We start from the raw sequence: 20923 nt of genomic DNA, 5'->3' as shown, positions 1-20923 counted from the left end.
ATCATTCAAACAGCGACAGTTTACAACACACTCTGGACGTCAATTGTCACACACGCTGGTGCTGTTGACGTCCTTCAACGGGAGGTCGGTCTTGGTTGTGAGGAATGTTTGTTTCAAACACAATTTCTCTTTATTTTTCTTTCTTTTTTTTGGTTATTTTATATGAAACAGTAGAAAAAAAGGGGACCTTGGAGATGATCCGCGTCCTTAAAAACACCTTAGGACTGAGAACCGTTTTGCGTCGTTGTCGCACAGGCTCAAGGGCCCTTAAGAACGTTCGAGCGACAACGTCAGGGGAACCACTGAGTTGGAAATGTGACATGGCAAAGATTAACAGAACTGTGATGCTCTCTCAAAAATTACATCCCCAGGAGTCGACAAAAGCTATTGATGACTTTTTCAAAGGGTTCTCAAACGTTCGTTTGAGGTACTATATACAGTGTTCTGTGTCAATACCTGGCATGTCTCATTTTTCATTTCAGATTAGATGAACCAAAATACAGAGACACATTGTCCTTTATAACCCGATGTTGCTTTTAGCTGCCATATAATTGTCTATAGCAGGGGTATCAAACTTGTTTTTTGGTCACGGGTCACATCATGGTATGGTTTCCCTTGAACGGGAATTGTGACTGTGAACCCGTATAATGTATGATTACCTCATATTATCACAATTACACGACAAATTTATAGATAACTACATTCATAAGCCAGTTAGAATTTGTTTAAAAATCCGTTTTTCCAATTTAGTTTAAAAGTGGAACTGCTTACCCAAAAAAAAGGGAAGACAATTACCGTATTTTCTGCACTATTAGGCGCACTTAAAAACTTTACCCAAAAAAAACCACAGTGCGCCTAATAATGCAGACCGCCTCATGGATCAATTGATGAATTTGTTGATCCATACTGGTTGTACACAGCGCTCTGCCAAAATGTTTCAGCACGTTTTAGTACGACTGGTAAATTACAAGGTCGCATCGCTTCCCAGCATTACGGCAACCGTGGTCAGGGGGCGTCACTGAATAGCCGTTGTACCCGCGAGGCTATTTCATTTCGAAATAGGCTGTTCCGTTAATGTTTTCGAGTACGTTTACGTATCAATATGCAACGGAATCATAAATAAGCAGCACCAATGTGTTAAATCGTTTTTTAGTTGGTTCCGATCACTTTTATGGGAGAGAGTTTAAGAAATCTGATTGTTTACAGTCGGCCACCATGACACTTTGCTGAGGCTCATGGGAGTCTGCGAGCTGGGGCTCATGGGAGTTTGCGGGTGGCTAATGCTATAATGATAGCTGCTATACGCACGAGGCTCTTTTATTTCAAAATAGGCTGCTCCATTAATGTTTCGAGTAAATTTACGGATCGATATGGAAGGGAAACATAAATAAGCAGTACTAATGTGTTAGATTAAACTTTAGTTGGTTCCGATCACTTTTATAGGAGATAGTTAGAGAAACGAGATTGACTGAATACTTCATTGAAACCTCATGGTTTATCGCGATACAAATTAAATTAAAGAAAGTTTAGAAAAAAATGAGCGGGGTTGCTGTACCAAGAAGCCAAAGCGTATCACATACAGAAAGGGAGTTGGACTTTACCTCATTGACAGGGTTGACATTCCCTTTAGCACAGCACCATCTAGTGGATGCATACCGCAACCCGAGTCAACCTCAGTTTGATGCAGTATAGCTTCATTTTATGTGTCTTTTTATCCGGTGTGCCCTATATATGAAATAATTTCTAAATTAAAAATTCAATGAGGGTGCGCCTTATAATCCAGTGCGCCTTATAGTGCGAAAAATACGGTAGGCCTTGAGTTTGACGTCTGTGTACGCAACATGTTAGTTTAATGCTGAACTGTTATTTTTCATTCAGATGCAACTGGGAGAAATTATGTGTGAATTATGAAATTATGTGTGAATTATCAATGAAAAAAACTATTTTATATACATAAATATTGAGAAATGGCAGCAAAAATTATTATGTAGTGCTCCCACAAATTAAAGTTTTTATGGCCACGCCTGGTCTGACTTTTTCTTTTTTGTCTTTCTCTTTTTTTATTTTTATTTTTTTTAAAAACAAATAAATACTTAGTTGCGATTATTTTCAATTTTTTTTTTTTTTTTTGCAAGTCTGCAAGCTAGGTCAGGAGTTGCCAGACATGTCTCGGAAAATCTGAGCCTTGAATCACATTTTCACCTCAGTGTTCACCCTGGGAGTTTCTGACAGAGTGTGTGTCACAGAAGACCAAAGTCGGTATCTTCTTTTGCGATGAACTTTAGGTGGTCTGCGGGACACAAAGCATGAGAAGCAAAAATCAGAAGACACAATCAACATAAAACACAAAACATACTCGGTGTGTACTGATCTTTAACTGATGCAACAGGGAAAAATAAAGTGGGTGTGGGGGCGATAAAATAACGTAAAGTAGAACTGCAAATGGAAAGTGTTGGCCGCAAATCAGCTTTCATTTTTTGGTAAAAGGAATTCCTATTTCATTCCTATTATAGCCTTGAAATGGCTTTGGTCTTTAGTTGACAATTCTAACTTGAATATTGTGGTTGTATTTTGCTGATTTTGTCATCTTTTTATTTCGTAGTTAAGACTAGCTTACTAGGATACAGGTAGCTAAGTAAAGCCGTGGCTCGCTACGTGTAATGAGAACAAGATGTGTGTTCACTTTTAGACCAACAACTCGTGCATACAGTAAGCATTGTAAGATAAATGCAAACATTTTAAAACTAAAAATGGGTGATACCTTCTTTCCTTTTAGATCAGTGGTTCTTAACCTGGGTTCGATCGAACCCTAGGGGTTCGGTGAGTCGCTTCAGGGGTTCGGCAGAGCTGGTATGTCATCCCCCTCCGCGGATGGCCGAACACACTGTCGTGTAAATTCGCGATAACGCATATCTGACCTGGTCTTGCAAAGGCAACAGCAGAAGTCACACTGATTTGCTGGTATGTCATTCCCCCCCCACTAGAGGGGTTCAGTGAATGCGCATATGAAACTGACGGGGTTCGGTACCTCCAAAAAGGTTAAGAACCACTGTTTTAGATACTGGTGGTTTCGATGAGTGAACACCACCACAGTTTTGCATAGTTAGTGTTTTGGATCTTTCATTGTGAACACAGCAACAGCATATTTGAATACAAGTCCTATCAAGCATGGCGGCCTGGCCATAAATCTTTGTTGGCACAGCAACAACCTCCGCCCTTAACAAATAAAAAACGCTTTCATACAATTATCAAGGTGTGTTGTCTTGTTGTTTTGTTTAATAGTTAAAAGTAATGACCATATAGCTAAGTTGTCAATATCAACAACCTTTGCTTACAGACATGTTGTGGATGCTTTGAACAAAAAGTCTCTCTTAATGCTCACATATTGGTAAAATAGCAGTAGATTAATCACCCAGCCCTAGTGCAACTTAAAATCCACTGAACATTGCTCAGACACATAATGTATGCTATATCTCAACTGTCATGTGGTCATGCTCTCATTTGTTGTTTGTGCAGACACTATTCAGAAAATGTACGTATCTGGAGGAAGTTTGAAATCTCTGTTCAGCTACTCTACATGCCGATCAATCTACACTCACTGCTGTCACATGTGACAAATGTTTAAAAGCTTTCGCGTCGGCTTAAACTCTCCCAACTGACCTCTGTACTTTGCCTCTGCATCTTGTGACCCGAGCAGGACGACGGGTCTTCCTCCCCTGAACCCTCGCGTTCTATCTCCCGTTCGCGTTTTCCTGTCATGCTGCCTCTGATGTGTGCAAGTCCTGAAGATAAAAAAAAATAAAAATAAATAAAAAATGGGGCGGGATAGGGTTACAGATGATAAAAAAACATGCAAGACTGATTTTGCCACTACAGAAGTGATGACCAGTGATGGCTAAATGAAACAGTTAAATAAATGCCATCCTACCTGGGTGCTGAGGCACGGCAAACTCATGGTACAGTTTGCCACTGGTGACCGCTGTGTTGTTTTCGGGCACTGTATGATTACCTGCAAGAGACAACGCTTACATATTCGCTTTCTATACAACCCATTCAAATGTTCCCACTATTCAGAACTCAACAGTTGTGTGATTCAACTTGTATCAGAAGGTGAACTTTTCATCCGTGGTTAATCTGGAAACTCGTATCATGTGATTTACCGTGCTGCGGCGCCATTTGTCGTCGCTGCCCCGGCTGTTTCTCGCTGTCAAAGTTAAGGAGGATGCTCCCGCTGCCGTTGCCTGTGACGACAGAGCTGCCCGACACGCCAGCCACTAGAATGACAGCGCAAAGTAAAATTGAAGCAGGATTGCGTACAGCAAACGTGGCCACACAAAAACCTCTGTGCACTTACTGTGGGGGGTGTTGTTGTTGCTTCGGTTGGTCCCCTGCTGTTGTTCACCAGGTGAGTAGGCCATCATTCCTCCATTTCCGTTGCCATTTGTGGATGGAACGGATGCAAGCAGACCTGAAAGACAGAAATATTTAGAGCTAAAGTATCAGAGTGGCTATCAAAAATGCAGACTGACAGAATCTGTATTACACATCAGAACAATGAGTCCATCAATAACAATGTGTCCTCACCTAGTCCTCTGTATCGGCTCAGTTGCTGGTAGATTTGCTTCATCCTCTCGATGTTGAGCCGACTGGCCTCGGCGTGGTGCACCATTGGTTTTGGGTAGTTCACGCCAATGACGCACTTGGCGGCCGCTTGTACTGACTCGGGCGCGTTCCATGGGTCGTATATGAACTTGGCAGGAAAAGCTCTTAAGACAGGTAAGTAACGTCTGCAAGCACAGGGAGACATTAGATACCCTGACTCGATAATGATCCTCACAGGTGTGTTTGCGTTTATGTGGGAATGATATCAGGAAATGGTAAAAGCGACTTTTACCCAAATATTTTTATATGATCATTTCAATTTCTGCTATTTTTTTTATCATGTTTAATTAACAAACATATAAACCAACAAACAATTTTGTTCTAATATAGCATCTTAAATCAATTCAAAGAAATAAATACTGTGTAGCAACCTAACATGAAAGAATATATCTTCAGGAGAATTTGAATTCTATTTTTGAATTCTGTGCAGGGAGAGCTACCCACCTGATGAAGTCACCATTGGGGTCGATGCGCCGACCGAAGCCCACAGGGCAGTAGCAGTGGAAAAACTGCTGGAAAAAGGAACTACAGGACAGCCACATCCAACTGCCCGCATTCACACTCCAGTCGGAGTCAAGAAGCAGCTCCTCGAAAACCTGTGGCATGACAAACCCAAGTGAGCAGAAACTTATGTGCTGGGGTCAATGTAAGAGGTTGAAATGCACAAAGTACATTTATGAAGTACTACAAGAAGATTTGCACCAGCAGCTGGTCTAAAGTTGGCCAGGGAGATCTGTGAAGTGGACACTTGGAGTCCACCTTTCACCCAAATTGTTTGTCTTCGCCTGTGGCCCGATCAAATTCACCAAAATTGCATTATACTACCTGCGCCAACTTTTAGATGTGGTTCTAGCTGGCATCAAGTTTAGTTGACTTTCGGCCAGCAAATTGTCTCATGCCACAGTATAACAGTCTGAAAATTTGCACCAGCACAAAACTTATCATGCCTGAGCGCAGGTGTGCCATCTATAAAGAACCACTAGACTTGGTCAAATTCTACCTGTCTTAAAACATTGTAGAAATCATCATCACTTTTTATGGAACATACAGGTTGTTAATAGCGGTGGCTAAAATCCAATGATAGCTTGCCTTCATCCCTTCTTCCCAGCTGATCCACAAGTCGCCTCTGGTGAGGAAGCATGCCACAGCATGGCGAGCCAGGGGATGAATCCAGCCCTCTTGCCTCAGCTGAGTCATGATAGCGTCTATCCAGGGGAAGCCGGTCTTGGCTTCAGCCCACTTGGCGAGCGCCTCGGGGTTTTTGTCCCAGGGAATGCGAACACAGATGGGGTTCCCCTCCATCTTGTCAAAGCGCGGATTGTTGGTGGCCGCTGTGTAGAAGAATTCACGCCACAGTAGCTGTCCATATTGTGAGAGAGGAGGGGAACTGTTCTTTTCCACCTGAGAAGAAAATATTGGAACCAGAGTTTTAATCGGACAACTCATAACAGATAAAACTGCAAAATTTCAACGACCAACTTCTGAAACTACTAACTACGTAACTGTCTAGCAGCTTTTTGAAAATCAATCCAGATCTCTGTGATGACTGCCCACCTTGCGATAGAGATCTGTGAGCTTGAAGTAGAAAAGGCGACAGGAGAGGCAGCCGAAACGTAGATAAGGGCTGACGCCCGTTGGGCTGGCCAGTAGCGAGTTGGCGTTCATCCTTGGACGCTCAAAGTTTGCCACCCATGCCTGCAAGGTGCACAAGGAAACCAAGGGAGGGGAGGTGCAGAGCATCCCACAGCAACCAACAGTAAGGCAATGTCTACATGGGCACGTGTATTTAGAATATTTTTTTTAACTTCCTCACCCAGGGGTTTGAAAAAAACGTATTGCAAAGCAATAGTTGAAGGCGCATTAACTTCGATAGAAAAAGAGGACTAACAACTGTCATTGGATGAGTTGTGGGTGAGTTATTAAAACAACAGCAACAAAGGATTTTTTTTCCTGTGTCGCTCCCAAAGGAGACTTGTTTAGAAAAATATTGGCCAGAGTATCCTAAAAGGTTGTCATTCAGTGCCCTCAAATATCAATCTGGATAAAAATGCTCAGGAAATTTGGTCTTTTAAAAATACCCGTGTCTGTGGACATGGCATGGCACGGCATTCCAGAAAAAGGGTAGTACAAAGTTTAACCTCCAATTTGGAAACATGCAATAGAACATCGAATTGTCATTAAAACTTGTCAAAATGTACATTGGACTGGCCTGACCCATAAATAACGTAAATCTGCATACAATTGATGCCTGTTGAAATATAATTAGGAAACTAACACAACAAATTGTTAACATTTTTTCTAAAACATGAATAAACCTTTCATTTACAAAAAAGGTAGGCGTAAATATTTGTACATTTGCCTTGAACACATTGAGGTCAAACCTCTACTTGACAGTTTTCTGGAATGCAGTGTCTTTGTGGATGCTCAAGGAAGTCTGTCTCATCACAAATACAAACAAAATATAAAAGACAACACTCACTTTTCTTTCTAAATGGCGCTCTAATCTGGTTAGAGCCTCAGTCTCTCCTCCTGGCCACACAGCTGTCGGCAGGCCCTCGGTGTCAAAGCCTAAAACACAGATAATAACTAATTCAGCTTTTTAATACCAACTAAAGAGGAATATTCTATATCATTTAACACGGTGCAACCTTTATGGTGGAACACAATCCACTCACAAAGACTGGGTGGACCTCAGATTTGGGTCCCCTTTTAAGGTTTGGTTCCCTTTATACTTTTGTTGTTCACCATTAGTCAACTGCTGCTTATTGTGAAGTGTGTTCAAAAGTATTCATTGCCATGCTTGTATCTGAAGTTTGTGCACAAATTCAGCCAATGGCACTATACGTGACCTCATTCTTTTTCTTTGCTCTGGAGGGGTACGATTCCGAAGGAAGAAAATATATGAAATCGTATAAGTTCATCAGAATAAGACCTCTTGCAAATGTGGATAAAAATCAGATACATATTGGACATTTGCAGATGTGACTGCAGCGCAAATTGGGCAGTTTGGACATGGTTTCATTCATTAAAATGTGTGTCCACACTATCGACTGGTGGTGTGTATAAATAAACACAATCCCACGTGATGATCTTGATATAAGCACATGCGGCACACAGTTTGCACCTCATTCAGGTGGAGGCAGCAGATGGCTGCCTCGTGTCAGTGTGGCTTGACAGCGGCGTACAGCGCGACTAATGTTCGAGGCTAATTTAGGAGACGAACAGCCTGACCTTAGCTGGCGTAGCTTTAGAAACTTTAAATATACAAACAGTGTGAAAGACAGGCCCGTGTGACAGCAGCACACGGCCGGCTGCAGGTAAATCTTTGCTCTCAATCGAGCCAAGCCATCTGTGAATGGAAAGCAGACATCTGGATGGAAGCTCAAGAGGAAGATGAGATAATCCAATAGTCAGATTTAGACCAATGGGTTCTTGAAATACAAAAAAGGGACATGACAGATAGACTTGATTCAACCACGGAGAACATCCTTTATCTACTGCTTATCCTGTTCTGGGTCACATGACTTTCAGTGTTTTGTTCTGTCTCTCTGTGAACAACAGCAGGTGCATGACATTCACAGCTGCCAAAATGTTACTTGAAACCTTTTATACACGTACCCTACTTACATTTTTTAATGGTGAAATCTGGAACCATTTCCCTTCAATAATTTGTATGTGGAAAATATATTAAGATTCATGATAGTTGTTGCTGTTTTTTTTATACTGTACAATGCTTTTGTTACTCGTTTTTCTTGCTTCCTCATTATATTCTGCATTTGAATTTTTGTTATCGTTTTAAAATTGCACTTAATGCTTTTTCCTTATGTGAGTGTGTGCTATGTCGTAATTTACAATCAATGCCTATGTTATGGAAACAATTTTGTTTTTCTGTAATTAAATATAATGTTGTTGAAAATATGATATATGTAGACCCCTTCAAAGTTTGTAGACAAAGTGACCATTTTTTATGGGGCGTGGCTTAGCTGGAGGCAAAGAACTTTTCAGCAGTGTTTATGTTGTAATGGACGCGAAAAACGGTCATTTGAGTGAATATGTGAATAAACTTACTCTGCATGACTGATAAACTGGAGGCTATAAATCATTATCTACGTCTTGAATTGACAAGTTGAAATTTATATTGTAAAGCAACGACTCTTGTGTTAAGCGGTCACAAATGCTGCCAAGTCAACGACAGGGACAGAAGACGAGGCTGGGCGATTATCAATTTCAACATTTCATGAAAGTACATTTGCTGTGATATCTTACCTGATGTGACGTGTGCACTGCAAACACGAGCGTTGTTTGTTGATACCCTCATTCCAATCCTTTCACCTAATCACGTTCAACCACAGCCATCTGCGATTTCTCTGACAGGCAGAGGCTGGTATGTGATAGAATTTCAAATTTTTGCTTTTACGGTTTTCGGAACCAAAAACACAACAAGACGACATTTCTCTTCATGAAGCTAGTGGTTGTTTACTTCTGGCTTCCGTTTAGTTGCCTCCAGTGTCTTTTGCCCCCAGCTAACACTGTGACATTATTGTGACGTAGGCCATGAAGCGTCTATTGCCCTGCCCAATACGTCTTACGTGAATTAAACAATCTCATCATTGTGAACCGTGTTTTTACCATCAATGCAAAAAGAAAACGGAAAAACTGAAATGAGCGACAGCAGCGGTTTCTCACCAAGCTCCTCCAAGGATGGAACCCCATACTTGTCTCCGTGGTCCTCCAAGATGGGGGTGATGCAGTTGGCCATCAGGCTGTCTGACAGCGTCTCCACAGGCATCTCAGGAGGATCCAAGCGACTGATCAGTGTCTGGAAACGCTTGTATGTAAGCGGTGGTTGGCCACTGTTCAGTTCTATAATCCTGGTGGGTAAAGGAAGAGTTAGAGGCCATCATCAGTTCCAGATGGCCACACAAGATGCTACTGATAACAATAATGAAGTTTTCAGTGTCTGTCTGGTTTCAGGTTTGTAACGTACTTGTCCAGGTCATACAGCGTGTGTGAGTTCTTAACGATGACTTTCACTCCTGCCTCCATAGCCAGCTTCTTGATAGCAGCATCTCTTTCCTTTCCAAAAGGCTCTGAGTCATACTCAAAGGTCAACCGCGAGATCTTCCACTCCTGACGCAGACACAACAAGCACTTAAGGGTGTTCGAATGAAATCACAAAACGTCCAAAAGGGACATTTACAGGAGAAACTAACCTTAAAGAGTCGTGGGAAAACATTGGCTGGTTGGCCCCTTATGACAAAAAGGCGGGAGTTTAGCTTCCGGAGCTTGGCGTCCAGATCCTCCAAACATTGGAGAAGAAACCTGATGGACAAGGAAAAAATTAAACAAGTTGAACTGCGACCCAGGATACAATCAAGCACTTTATTACTACTAATAATAATTAGTATTATTATTATTAATATTCATAACAATTAGTATTATTACTAAACAGTCCCCTGCAACAGAAAAATGCACAATACATACATAACTCAACCAAACAAACGCAAAGATGGGCCACTGTTAAAGGTATAAATTTATTAACTTTTAAAATGTGTGTTAAATTTTTCTTGTTTAATTGGAATGTGATTAAATAAAATTTTGAATTTAATCAACAAGAGGGGTTTGTATTTTGATGTTATCACTTCAGGCTACAGAAAATAACAGCGTAAAGAAAATGTGATTTGAAGTTAAAGGGCATCGTACATAAATCACGTTTAGTAACTTCGCTTTGTGTGTACAATGTTGTGCTGAAATATAAACAGCTCACTTTTTTTTTTGCAGGATTTTAGTACTTGCTATTTACATTGATGACGCTGTTATCACCATCTTCCCCCACACGCAACACCTCGAAAACTATGACTGTTGTACAGCATGTCTTGAGCAGTCCTTCTGACAATTTCAGCCAGTTAGTTGAATTTGTTTTGGTGCCCAGTTATATCTGCCCGTTTGACCTACATACAAACCAGAACAACTCGGCACCACCAGTCTAGACTACGTCTGAGCTACATGAGGATCAAGCATGAGCCTAGCAGAACAGTCAGTCCATGTCTGTCAGGCTGTCGCTGAGGAGAGACGCTCAAAGCTCTTTAACAACTAATAAAGATACAGGGAGGTAGCACAGTTCAAAAAAGAGGACTGTTCAATGGATGGATGGATGGTTAGTTACGACTCAGATCACTACACCTTGATCAGGCAAGCAGGCCTCTCCTCCCAGCTGGGGTGTAAAGGCTGCAATTGTTGCGTCAGTTACAAAATTAACAATAGGCCAACGTGGGTAATTATACCACACCAAGTAAACTAATTATTAGTATAGGTTGTGAGTGGTGAAGCACAAAATCAGAATGAGATCAAATTACATTTAAATATCGCGGGTTCACAATGTCTTGCATGTAGGACTCACCACATGTTTCTCCTATGTGCTGTACCTAACAAGCCATTTCCTGCCAATGTCAGTGTTTCAGTGCAAGCGAGTGTGTGTGGGTTTGTGTGTTAACCACATCATGGAACCTCAGACCTTGTATAACTGTTCTGGTCTACATTTGTTGGTGCACATACAGATAGTTTCCATGGAACCACAATTAAATCCCTTAGCCTAGTAGCCTCATTCCTGGTGCACACGTGCAAACAGTCTCCCCTCTCTGTGCCACAAAAATATTGACAAGTCAATATTGCTTATAAAAACTGACGGAGGTCATATGACAAGCTATCATGTGACAGTTGCATCCGGATGGCTGAATTTAACTATCCATCCATTTTCTATACTGCTTGTCCCCACGGGAGTCGTGGGTGAGGCAGTAGGCAGGTGACACCCTGGACCGGTTGCCAGCCAATCGCAGGGCACATAGAGATGGACAATCATTCGCACCCGCACCCACACCCAGGGGCAATTTAGATTGCTCAATCGGCCTGCCAAGCATGTTTTTAGGATGTGGGAGGAAACTGGAGTGGCTGGAGAAAACCCACGCAGCCACGGGGTGAACAAGCAAACTCTACACAGGGAGGGCCGGAGGTGGAATCAAATCCTGATTCAATGCTGTCGTATATTTTGGCAGATGGCAGCATGACGGCTGTGTTGAGCGAGCGCACTTCCTTCGGCCAGCACGTTTGCCTGCAGCCTTTTTTCAGGGAGCGCTAGCCGTTATGGAGAGTGCCTCGCCACAAGTAGGTCACGATCACATAACCACTCACAAGTTGAATGTCGCTGCCTGGCACACTAACCTACATTTGCCTCTTCACCTATTCAACAGTGAGGAAAAACTATTATTGAGGTATATGTGTAAACATGGACTTCTGCCATTTTCTTGTGTCATTACCAGGCTATTAAAAAAAAAAACTGATTCAATTTGTTTTAGGCCCATACCTTCGCCGTAAGTGCGCGGTGGCGCACTGGTTAGCACGTCCACCTCAGTTACTTTTTGCCGGAACGCAATGTTTGAGTCAAGTAAAATTTTCATTATGTAATGCAAGCTAAAAAATTATTTCACCCCAGAATTTGAAAATTACTTGCAAAATGTTTAAATCAAGTTCAAAAGATGTATGCAAAGTAAATGTACAGGGAATGTTTGAATTCATTGTTTACTAAACCTGACATCTGCTTCTCAAATTCAGTTTGTGTACGTAATTAAAAGTATTTAACTCTTCACGCCGAGCCAGACCAACTAAATTGACTCTTTGTAAGGCTTATACGGCTTTATAAGGCCCAGGTGTCAAACTCACTTTTTGTACACATTTTGCCTCACATACAATCCTCTTACCTCCACCTGTTGACCCCAACATTGGAGGAGCCTGCAAACCAAGGGTCCAAAATGTAGACGCAGCGCACTGTGCCTGCCCCCTGGACTGCCTCCTTAAGAGCTGGGTTGTCATGAAGACGGAGTCCCTTGCGGAACCAATGGATGGAATTGGGGGCCATGTTTGTCTATGGAAGGGACGGCAGAAAAGATGAGTGTTGGGTCAATGTCAATGGCAAATTACATCAATGCACAGCAATCTAAACACGAGTCTCAAAACTTGTGATTCTAAGGCGCTTGAGTTAAAATCATATATTTCTAAATAAGAATTTGTCAACAATCCCAATGGCTGCGTATGAACGCCCGGCAGGCCTATTCCAGCCCACTGACTGTATGTTTAACACCCTTGCTCTAGTTCATCCTAAAGGTGTTTATAGCAGGCTTATCCCACTCCAATCTAATCCAAGCCGGTGTTTATGGACCTTGGTCTGTGCAGTCAGAACAGAAAATGGGTTTTAAACAAACTGTTCCCACAGAGTTGGTAGCATGCTCTTTGCCTGATTGTTTTTGCTGCAATGAGAGAGACACCAGACTGAGCAGGTGTGAAAAGGCTCATCTCTAAATCTGTTAACCACGTATACAGGCAAGACGCAAGAACAGACAATTCCAAAAACGATGTATTTGTGAGAATTTCAAAGATTCTGTCTTTGAACTGACCAGTTCCCGCTTATATTTTTATCAGCTCTTAAACATCTTTGTGGACCACTGCTTTTTCTGACGGTCCTTTTTGTTGAACAACTATAACGGTTGTCATCTTTGATGACGTATGATTTGGATGAGTACGACCCGAGTGAATGTCCGTATTGCATATATACGTATACATACTGCATATATCGGTTTTACAGTATAGCCACATACAAAAGAGGCTGGGGGCAAAGTTTAAAAAAGAAAGAAAAGAAAATCAGTATTGCATTGTTCACATTGACAAGAAAAAAAAACACATTATTGGAAAAATAAAATAAAAGGATGACAATTGCCTTAGAGCATGTACTTAGCATGTCGTTATTACTGTATGTTATAGGTCATAAAATATTGTAATCCTGACAATTTGACCCTGGAGCATTGTGTGCTACACCATTATCTGGTGTAACTGTTTGGCCCAGGGATAGGTCTCTGTTAGAACCTTCCCACAGACAGGGAGTTAGAAAACAACATTTCTAAGAACTCATCAGGTCAAAGTACAAGAATGACTTCTAACCGCTTGGCTGACATTAAATACATGCCCTCCTCATTTTGTAACAACAGCAGATGGATTCATGGGTGGAATGCTTGATGAATGGATAGACAGAGATGCTTTATTCATCTTGTGATCCTTTACTAATCTGAGAATGGAAAATAAATATAAAAACAGGTTAACACTTCCTTTGCCTAATTGTTGATTTTTATTGGAGGACATCTCAGGGAGGGTAACACTTGACAGATTTTGTCAAGGAAACGTTTGTCATGAACGATGACGCTTACATTACCCATTTTCTGACATGAAACCTGCGACAGCAACAGTCTGGACGGAAAGAGTGTGGCTGCTGGCGCCAATAACCTGACAGCTCAATTTGAATATAGTCTGATTTGCATGTATGCTGACATGCTGCACTTCAATGACTGAAGCAGAAAATTGGGTACAATCTGTTACAGGACACTGGGCAACCTCTATTTTTTTCAGATGTATTAACTACAGTCATAATAAAGTGTATTTGTGTACAAAATAATAATAATAATAATAATAATAATAATAATAATAATAATAATAATAATCTGTCACTCAAAATTTGACAGCTATTTTCATCATCATAATTATTGAACAATTCCTGAATGTTTCAAGTAATTTTTTGACAATACTGACCTAAAATCAAATTATGTGAATAATGAAGTCTTTAAACAGCAACAATAATAAACCTTGACTAATTACTTTTGCTCTTCACATTTTCGCCAAACATGGTTAAAAACAGCAAGGGATTTGTAGACTAGTTAAAAACAATATGGAACACTAATGAGCTAATATCTCAATGTTTATTGACGATAGCAATCTAATTTGTGAATTCCATTGGAACAAAAATAGATTTCCCAACCACAATAATAAAGTGTACATACTGTACATGCATAAGATCTCTGGTGGTGCACTGAACTTCCCTCAGATGGAAACTAGGTCATGAGTCTGTGCTGTCTTGGAAGCTAGCGTAAACTCCATTCACAATTTCAATCTGACACTCAGATCAGGTTAAAATGATGACCCTTTGTTAAAATTCAATGATTACAACTAAATAAAAGCAAGACTTTGCCATTGAAATGATCGTCCACGACCGGACACAAACACAAGAAACCGGGTCAGGGGAGAACGCTTTATGTAACCGGTGGCGCTGTTTATAACGGTAAAAGGTATTCTTCGCTTAAAACTAAACACCTTCGCCCGCAGAACAACTGCCTTACCTTGCGGATGCACCCCGAAGAGGATATTTAAGTAAAGCCCAAGGAAATGGACATTCTTCCCTCTTGGGTGTTAAAGTGCCGTCAGCCACTTGTGTGCGTGAACACATACGGCAGGATCGCTGGCCTCAATCGACAGTCCAAAACTGCTTGCGCACGGATCCCTGGTTTCATAACACTTGGCTCAAACGCGCATGCGCTAAATCCATATGGCCTCCTTTCATGAGTCCCGCAGTGGCCAAAATGTCCGACAGGATGGCAGAAAAATATCGCTTTCAAAACAATGATTATCATCATATTTTATGGACCTTTAAGATTAAAACACGAAATGGTACATAATTTAAATGATTAGGCATAAAGTATGTATACACACAATGTCTTTACTAAAAAATTGTTACTTTTCCAGTTAAAAGATCTCAACGTAAGTTGCGTTCAGAGTGTGGTTGCTTAATTTTCCACAACCATGAATGCAGCACAAAGCTTTCCCCAACGTGAGGGCAGCGACGCTTCAATTTCTGCCTTTCTATTGGTCGGCATGCCGGCCGACATCACCCACTGGGTCACGTTTTGAGCGGCATGGGAATCCGGAAGTTGACGATTGATTAAATTGTGACGCTTTTTATTTTTGCAAATAATAATAATAATAATAATAATAATAATAATAATAATAATAATAATAATAATAATAATAATAACACATTTAGTTTACCCCGTTTTATTGAGTAAAATATGATCTGATTTTCATTTTATTTCCTTGTTTTATTTAAATAATAATTATAGGGGTATATCGTATTATACATGATCAATTTTGTTAGATTTATGCTGATTATTATCTAACTAATGTTCGAATTAAAGTTATATTAATAAAACCTGATTGTTGGCATACATTTTCATTATTATCTGTTGTTTAAATTTTCTTAAAAAATATTAAAACAAATAAATTAATGTTTGTTGCATTTTTAAAGTGATGATATTTCTGAAAAAATCGTAAAATTCCTAATACAAGTACCAGTTCATGACGCATTTCAGTAAATGAGAGAAAACAGATATTTGCAGAGCGCCTAAAATACTCCTCAAAGTATTGCTGGGATGAATTAAATGTATGTATGCTTGTTGGTATCATTATCTGTGTTTATTAAGCTGTTTAATTAGTTGCACTGTATGTTCAATGTGGCATCTGCTGGGTATAATTATTTTGGGGATGTAATTGGCTTTTAATGATTCTAATTAGCAATGACTGATTTCTCATGTAACTATAGTGAGCAGTAAAACAGTTGTGGTGCCCCCACTGAGCCGACGGCTTGTGAGATCTGCTGACATGATACTTTGAACTCTCGAATTTTATTTTAGATATGTTTTCTGGAAGTTTTTCCTTCATTTCAAATTTGATAACTGTAGGAGTCACATTGAAGGTTTGACAATTACTAATTTAAAGAAAAAAATTACAATAGGATCAACCAGTTACCCAGTACTGAATGTGTTTTTTTGTGCAGTGGTTGGATTTTGTGGTGGTTCACTTTCATAAACTAGAACTTCCTTTATTCTGTGCCCGCTATACATACATGAATAAAATAGAATCCAGGAGAGCTCTTTCTGAGACTCTGCTGACTATATGCACAAACACTGCAAGTGGCAGCATTTCTAAGGCAAGACAAAGCTAACATTGGATTTCCTACAACGTACACAATGTGCATGGTTTGAAAACACTCGACAAATGGACCAATACAAGAAATAAGATCCATCCTACCCACGTGAATAAAAGTACTATAAGCTTGTTAAAGTGACAATTGCAGCCATTATTTGCACTCATGTTGACAAATAACAGGCTTTCAATTGAGGTTATTCTCGAAAGCCACCTGCACATCCACGTGCCTCCATCTGTTACAGATTGTGAACACCCGGATGCAACATGCGTGAGTGACACAGACATTTGGTGAAGCTGAATTGGCTACAAACATGCTGCATGCCACGTTCTGACGCCTCTCTTGATAGAAACAACACACAAAGACACATGTGCCCCTTGTCTTTTGGCCTGATTCATTTGTCGCTATGATCATCTGCCCTGCTCTGCCACCAGCGAGTTGTGGATAATTCTGTGGTCTCAGTCACCTTGTTGGCCAGCAGGATGCGGAGGATGGACTGTTGTCTTGTTTTTCTTGTGTTTCCACTGGTGACAGTGGGGGAGGACGGAGGGGGCGGCTAACGTCATCACTAAACAGCTCATTGCACCTCCATTTTACAAGTTAACTGGCTCAATCCATCCATGAATCTATTCACACTTAAATGAGAGTCGGGCTATACCTTGAAATGGTTAGAAGATAAGAGCAGGATTTTTATTTTTTTTTAAATGAAATTGAAATGAAATACTTTAAACTTTGCCTGTAGGGCAATAGGTTACATCACAGGTGTCAAACTCAAGGCCCGCCACATCATTTTATGTGGCCCGCGAAAACAAATTGTGCATCAAATTCGTGTGTCATTGCTAGAATTGCAAATTGTCTTCACTTTTAATATCTTCTTTTAAAAATATTTGACCAGTTTTTACTTGTCTGATTTGAAAACGAGTTATTTGTCAGTTTGTTTTGTAGCTTTATTGTGTGTAATATGAGATGCTCATGCATTGATTTGGGTTGACAGTCATAATGGCCCTCCGAAAGAAGCTATGAATACAATGCGGCCCACGAAAAAAAATAGTTTGACACCCCTGGGTTACATATAGGCCTTTACTAGTTACTTTAGTCATGTAAATTAACGCATCTCAGCATCACCATCACAAATACAGATGGCAGAAGTGAGCAACACATCTTTATTCCATGACCGTCTGGCAATGTTGCTGAAGACAATTCATTAAAGATACAAAGACAGCATCACATCACAATGGACAAACATATTTGCTGGTCTGCTGAATGAGAGGCCTGATACTGAGATCCGCCACAATATGTTCCTAATTTCTGACAGAACTTCTTTGTCTTTATGTATAAAACCGTCTCGAGTGTTTTTCTGACATCTGCTGGACAGACAAAAAAGTGCAAGTGGATGCGATAACGATATTGTAAAACCATCCTATGAAAAGATAATAAACAAAGCAAATCAGTTGTTACTGTTACAGTGAGCAAGCAATATGTAAAATATGGACAAGTGGTAACAAATTGTATTCGTTTGCATTTAACATATAATTCTGACGATTGTGTTGCAGCACAGTAAGTGACGCCTGGATTTCATGCAAACGTAAATTTGAGCGACATATACCCAATCAATTGATGGCCTTTGGATATTTTTTGTATGACACTATAAGTCCTTACCTTCGTGCATGAGCTTTACTTCACATGGGTGTCGTGAGCAGTGGCGCGTATGGTAACGAACTGGTCGAAGTGGTCACGTATTTTTTTACTTTATGCATGTATATTTTTTCCTAAGCTTTTATTTTAACTTTCTGCATTTTAAAACAGTCATCTATACGTTCTTGTTCCTTTCAAATAGTACTTGTACGAGGGGGTAGTTCAGCCTCCGCCGATGACGTAGAATACGCATAGGACTTTATTATGTTTTTTTTTAAACTTCTTGCCTTCTAAAACGGTCATCTATACTTTCTTGTTCCTTTTAAATGGTACTTGTAGGTCGACTGGGCATAGAATACCCATAGGACCCTAAAACATTGGATAAAAGCAGGAACAACAGTGACATGGATGAATGAGAGCCAGGGAGCGCTTCTAAAGAAAAGGTTCGTAGACGCAAGATATTCCCCATCTATTAGCACATTTATAAAAATTTTGGGGATGTTATTGACTTAAAAATATGAAAAAATGCCAGCCCAGAAAGATCACCCAAGACCTGCATTTCAGATCATCTAGGAAGCCTCCAGTCTGATTTCTTACGGTAGGAACACAAGCCGATAACCTGAATATTTTGGTGCACAATTGGAAAATCTAGGGCTGGACACTAAGTCAATTTTCAAAGTAAATATTTTCACTATATTGCTGATAAATGTGTTTTCCTGTGAAGATGTTTATGAGCAGCAAAAAAATATGAAAGTATTATTTTAAAAAACATGATGCAAGCCAATTTGGGTTAGAAATTGGACCAACCCTGTGAGCTTCCTTCAGCAGTTTAATACTGTACAATTAACATGTATTGTCATTCAATTCCAGAACATTCCTCACTGCAATGGATAGAAAGCTGGTTCTCCTTTTAATCCTCCGATTAGCTCCTCAGTTTACCACTGATGAAGATAGCTTTGATAAAAAGGAGTTGGAGTTGCGGGTGGTCACCAACAGCACGTCTTGCAGTGTTACATGTGGCATTGGCATGAAAACGCAAACGGTTTGCACGTACAAACATAGCAATGAGATGTTGCACAAGAAACCGCAAGACCTTTCCGAGGAAGACCAGGTAATGTAGCACACGGCCAATTAAGTGACAAGGATTCTGCATCGACTATTATGGTGTGTTTGAATTGCAGAAGACAGAAAAGTGTCACAATGAGCAAGTCAGGTGTCAAGAGTTTAAGAAGTGTGGAATCAAGACTGTCACTAAGACAGTGGGAGAGATGCTGGAGCTGGATTGTCTGTTTGAGAAAACGATACTGGTGAATAGACTCTCATGGAGGTAAGCGTTGATTCCCATTGGTTAGTTGTGAGGGATCATCTGATATGCCACAGGAAGGGATCCAAAAACGATCCTGGTGAATAGACTCTCGTGGAGGTAAGCGTTGATTCCCATTGGTTAGTTGTGAGGGATCATCTGATATGCCACAGGAAGGGATCCAAAACATTTGCTCCGAACAATGTATCTTTAAATATCTTTGTAAGCTTCATGAAACTGGTGAGCCTTGATTGGTTGTGACGAGACCTGACAACTGTGATCTCCTTTTCGGTCAGCAGCAAGTGGCAAAATGGCCAAGATTACATTAAGGTTAGGGTCACTTGATGTTGTGTTCTTTAGGGTTTTGTGTTCTCTTCACTCTAGGGTCAGTTGGTACTACGCCCCAGGGGTAATCAGCTCTGACGACAAGCTTTTCATGCGCTTTGCGTCTCCGCAATTGGACCTGCTCATTCTGGACCCAATCAAGGAGGAACACGCAGGTGAACAACGTGTCAATCAGGGCAAGCTTCTTGTGGTGACATCAGAAAGTGCTTACAAGTTTCCGATGTGTCCATCAGGAACGTACCGCTGTGACGTCCTTGATCTCAATTCCAAAATGTTGAAATCCGTTTACTGGGGTGTCAGAGTGCTCCCATCTGGGTTCATCAATCTGGACTACGAGCACGCTCAGAGTATGTGGAACACTCCTTGGAACGAGAAGACCGACATTGTGTCGAATCGCTACGGTTCCCTGAGCTTCTGGGTATACATAGTAAGTAAGGTCCACTCCGGCAACTAAAGGTTTGGGGTCATGACGTATGGCTACGTTTTAAATGTCTCCCATTGAACTGAAAGTAGGAGCCCAGCCTAGTTACTGCCATTTTTCTGCATTGATCATAGATGAGATTTCAGTCCATTTGTACCATGTAAGTAGTGGATGACTGGAAATTGTAGCATTCTCAATTAGAAAGTGTGCAGAAAAATTAACCTGTTACAAGCTGTCCTACATTCCATTCCAATGACGTCAACATACCCAGACATATATTTATTTATGTACAGTTTACACATTCCGTTGATGAGTGTGGACATGAATACAAAGAATGTACAGAAATATTTATGTATATACATAGTACATACAATAGCTTTCAGTATTCTGTGGGATTCATTCCATGTTGCTTGTATGTGTGAATCCACAGATGTTGGCCTTTCTGAGCCTTCTCAACATTGTAGGGGTGCTCGTCCTGGTCCTGAAAATCTGGGCGAAAAGAGGCACATATAAAATCCCTGAGGATGAAAACAGCGCTGAAGCTATGACTGAGATTTGACAGCTCCTGCCAGTTAATGGAGCTTATGCACGCCATCACACAAAGCATTTCCGGAATAAATATTAGTCGGCGACCTGTTTTCTTGTTTTCATTTGTTTTAAGCTATTAAGCCATTTGACGGAAAAAAGCGACCTACTTTCCCAT

At 40.6% G+C, this 20923-nt stretch overlaps 2 protein-coding genes and 1 long non-coding RNA gene across 7 annotated transcripts in view; 1 reads left to right on the top strand and 2 right to left on the bottom strand.

Moving 5' to 3' along the window:
- Nucleotides 1-2103: 2103 nt before the first annotated feature.
- Nucleotides 2104-15048, bottom strand: LOC125987806 (cryptochrome-1). The gene is made up of 15 exons (XM_049752305.2): nt 14877-15048; nt 12417-12580; nt 9876-9984; nt 9650-9792; nt 9349-9533; nt 7142-7230; nt 6217-6357; nt 5752-6063; nt 5107-5258; nt 4585-4787; nt 4355-4468; nt 4161-4274; nt 3929-4009; nt 3661-3782; nt 2104-2290 (listed from the first exon to the last, which is right to left on the bottom strand). Exons 2-15 carry the CDS (start codon nt 12572-12574, stop codon nt 2282-2284), a joined length of 1932 nt encoding a protein of 643 aa, XP_049608262.1. The 5' UTR covers nt 12575-12580; nt 14877-15048; the 3' UTR covers nt 2104-2281.
- Nucleotides 15049-18191: 3143 nt separating this feature from the next.
- Nucleotides 18192-20852, top strand: tmem81 (transmembrane protein 81). Of its 3 annotated transcripts, none has more exons than XM_049754533.2 (7): nt 18192-18594; nt 18684-18749; nt 19022-19262; nt 19333-19478; nt 19839-19954; nt 20033-20226; nt 20651-20852. In XM_049754533.2, exons 1-7 carry the CDS (start codon nt 18560-18562, stop codon nt 20777-20779), a joined length of 927 nt encoding a protein of 308 aa, XP_049610490.1. In that variant the 5' UTR covers nt 18192-18559; the 3' UTR covers nt 20780-20852. The 3 variants fall into 3 exon arrangements, with proteins under 3 accessions (XP_049610490.1, XP_049610492.1, XP_049610491.1); XM_049754535.2 differs by having other exon boundaries at nt 18193-18594; nt 18716-18749; XM_049754534.2 differs by lacking the exon at nt 18684-18749 and having other exon boundaries at nt 18195-18594.
- LOC125988853 (uncharacterized) overlaps nt 19664-20923 on the bottom strand; it is a 32621-nt gene continuing 31361 nt past the window's right edge. For all 3 annotated transcript variants that reach the window (XR_007488511.1, XR_007488512.1, XR_007488513.1), the window contains one exon: nt 19664-20709. This is a non-coding gene — a long non-coding RNA (uncharacterized lncRNA). The remainder of the gene's footprint in view (nt 20710-20923) is intronic.

The sequence above is a fragment of the Syngnathus scovelli genome, chromosome 2 (assembly GCF_024217435.2).
Source record: "Syngnathus scovelli strain Florida chromosome 2, RoL_Ssco_1.2, whole genome shotgun sequence".
In the NCBI taxonomy this organism is placed as follows: Eukaryota; Metazoa; Chordata; class Actinopteri; order Syngnathiformes; family Syngnathidae; genus Syngnathus; species Syngnathus scovelli.
The sequence above is the reverse complement of the archived record's forward strand: the minus strand, read 5'-3'. Positions and strand labels throughout refer to the sequence as shown.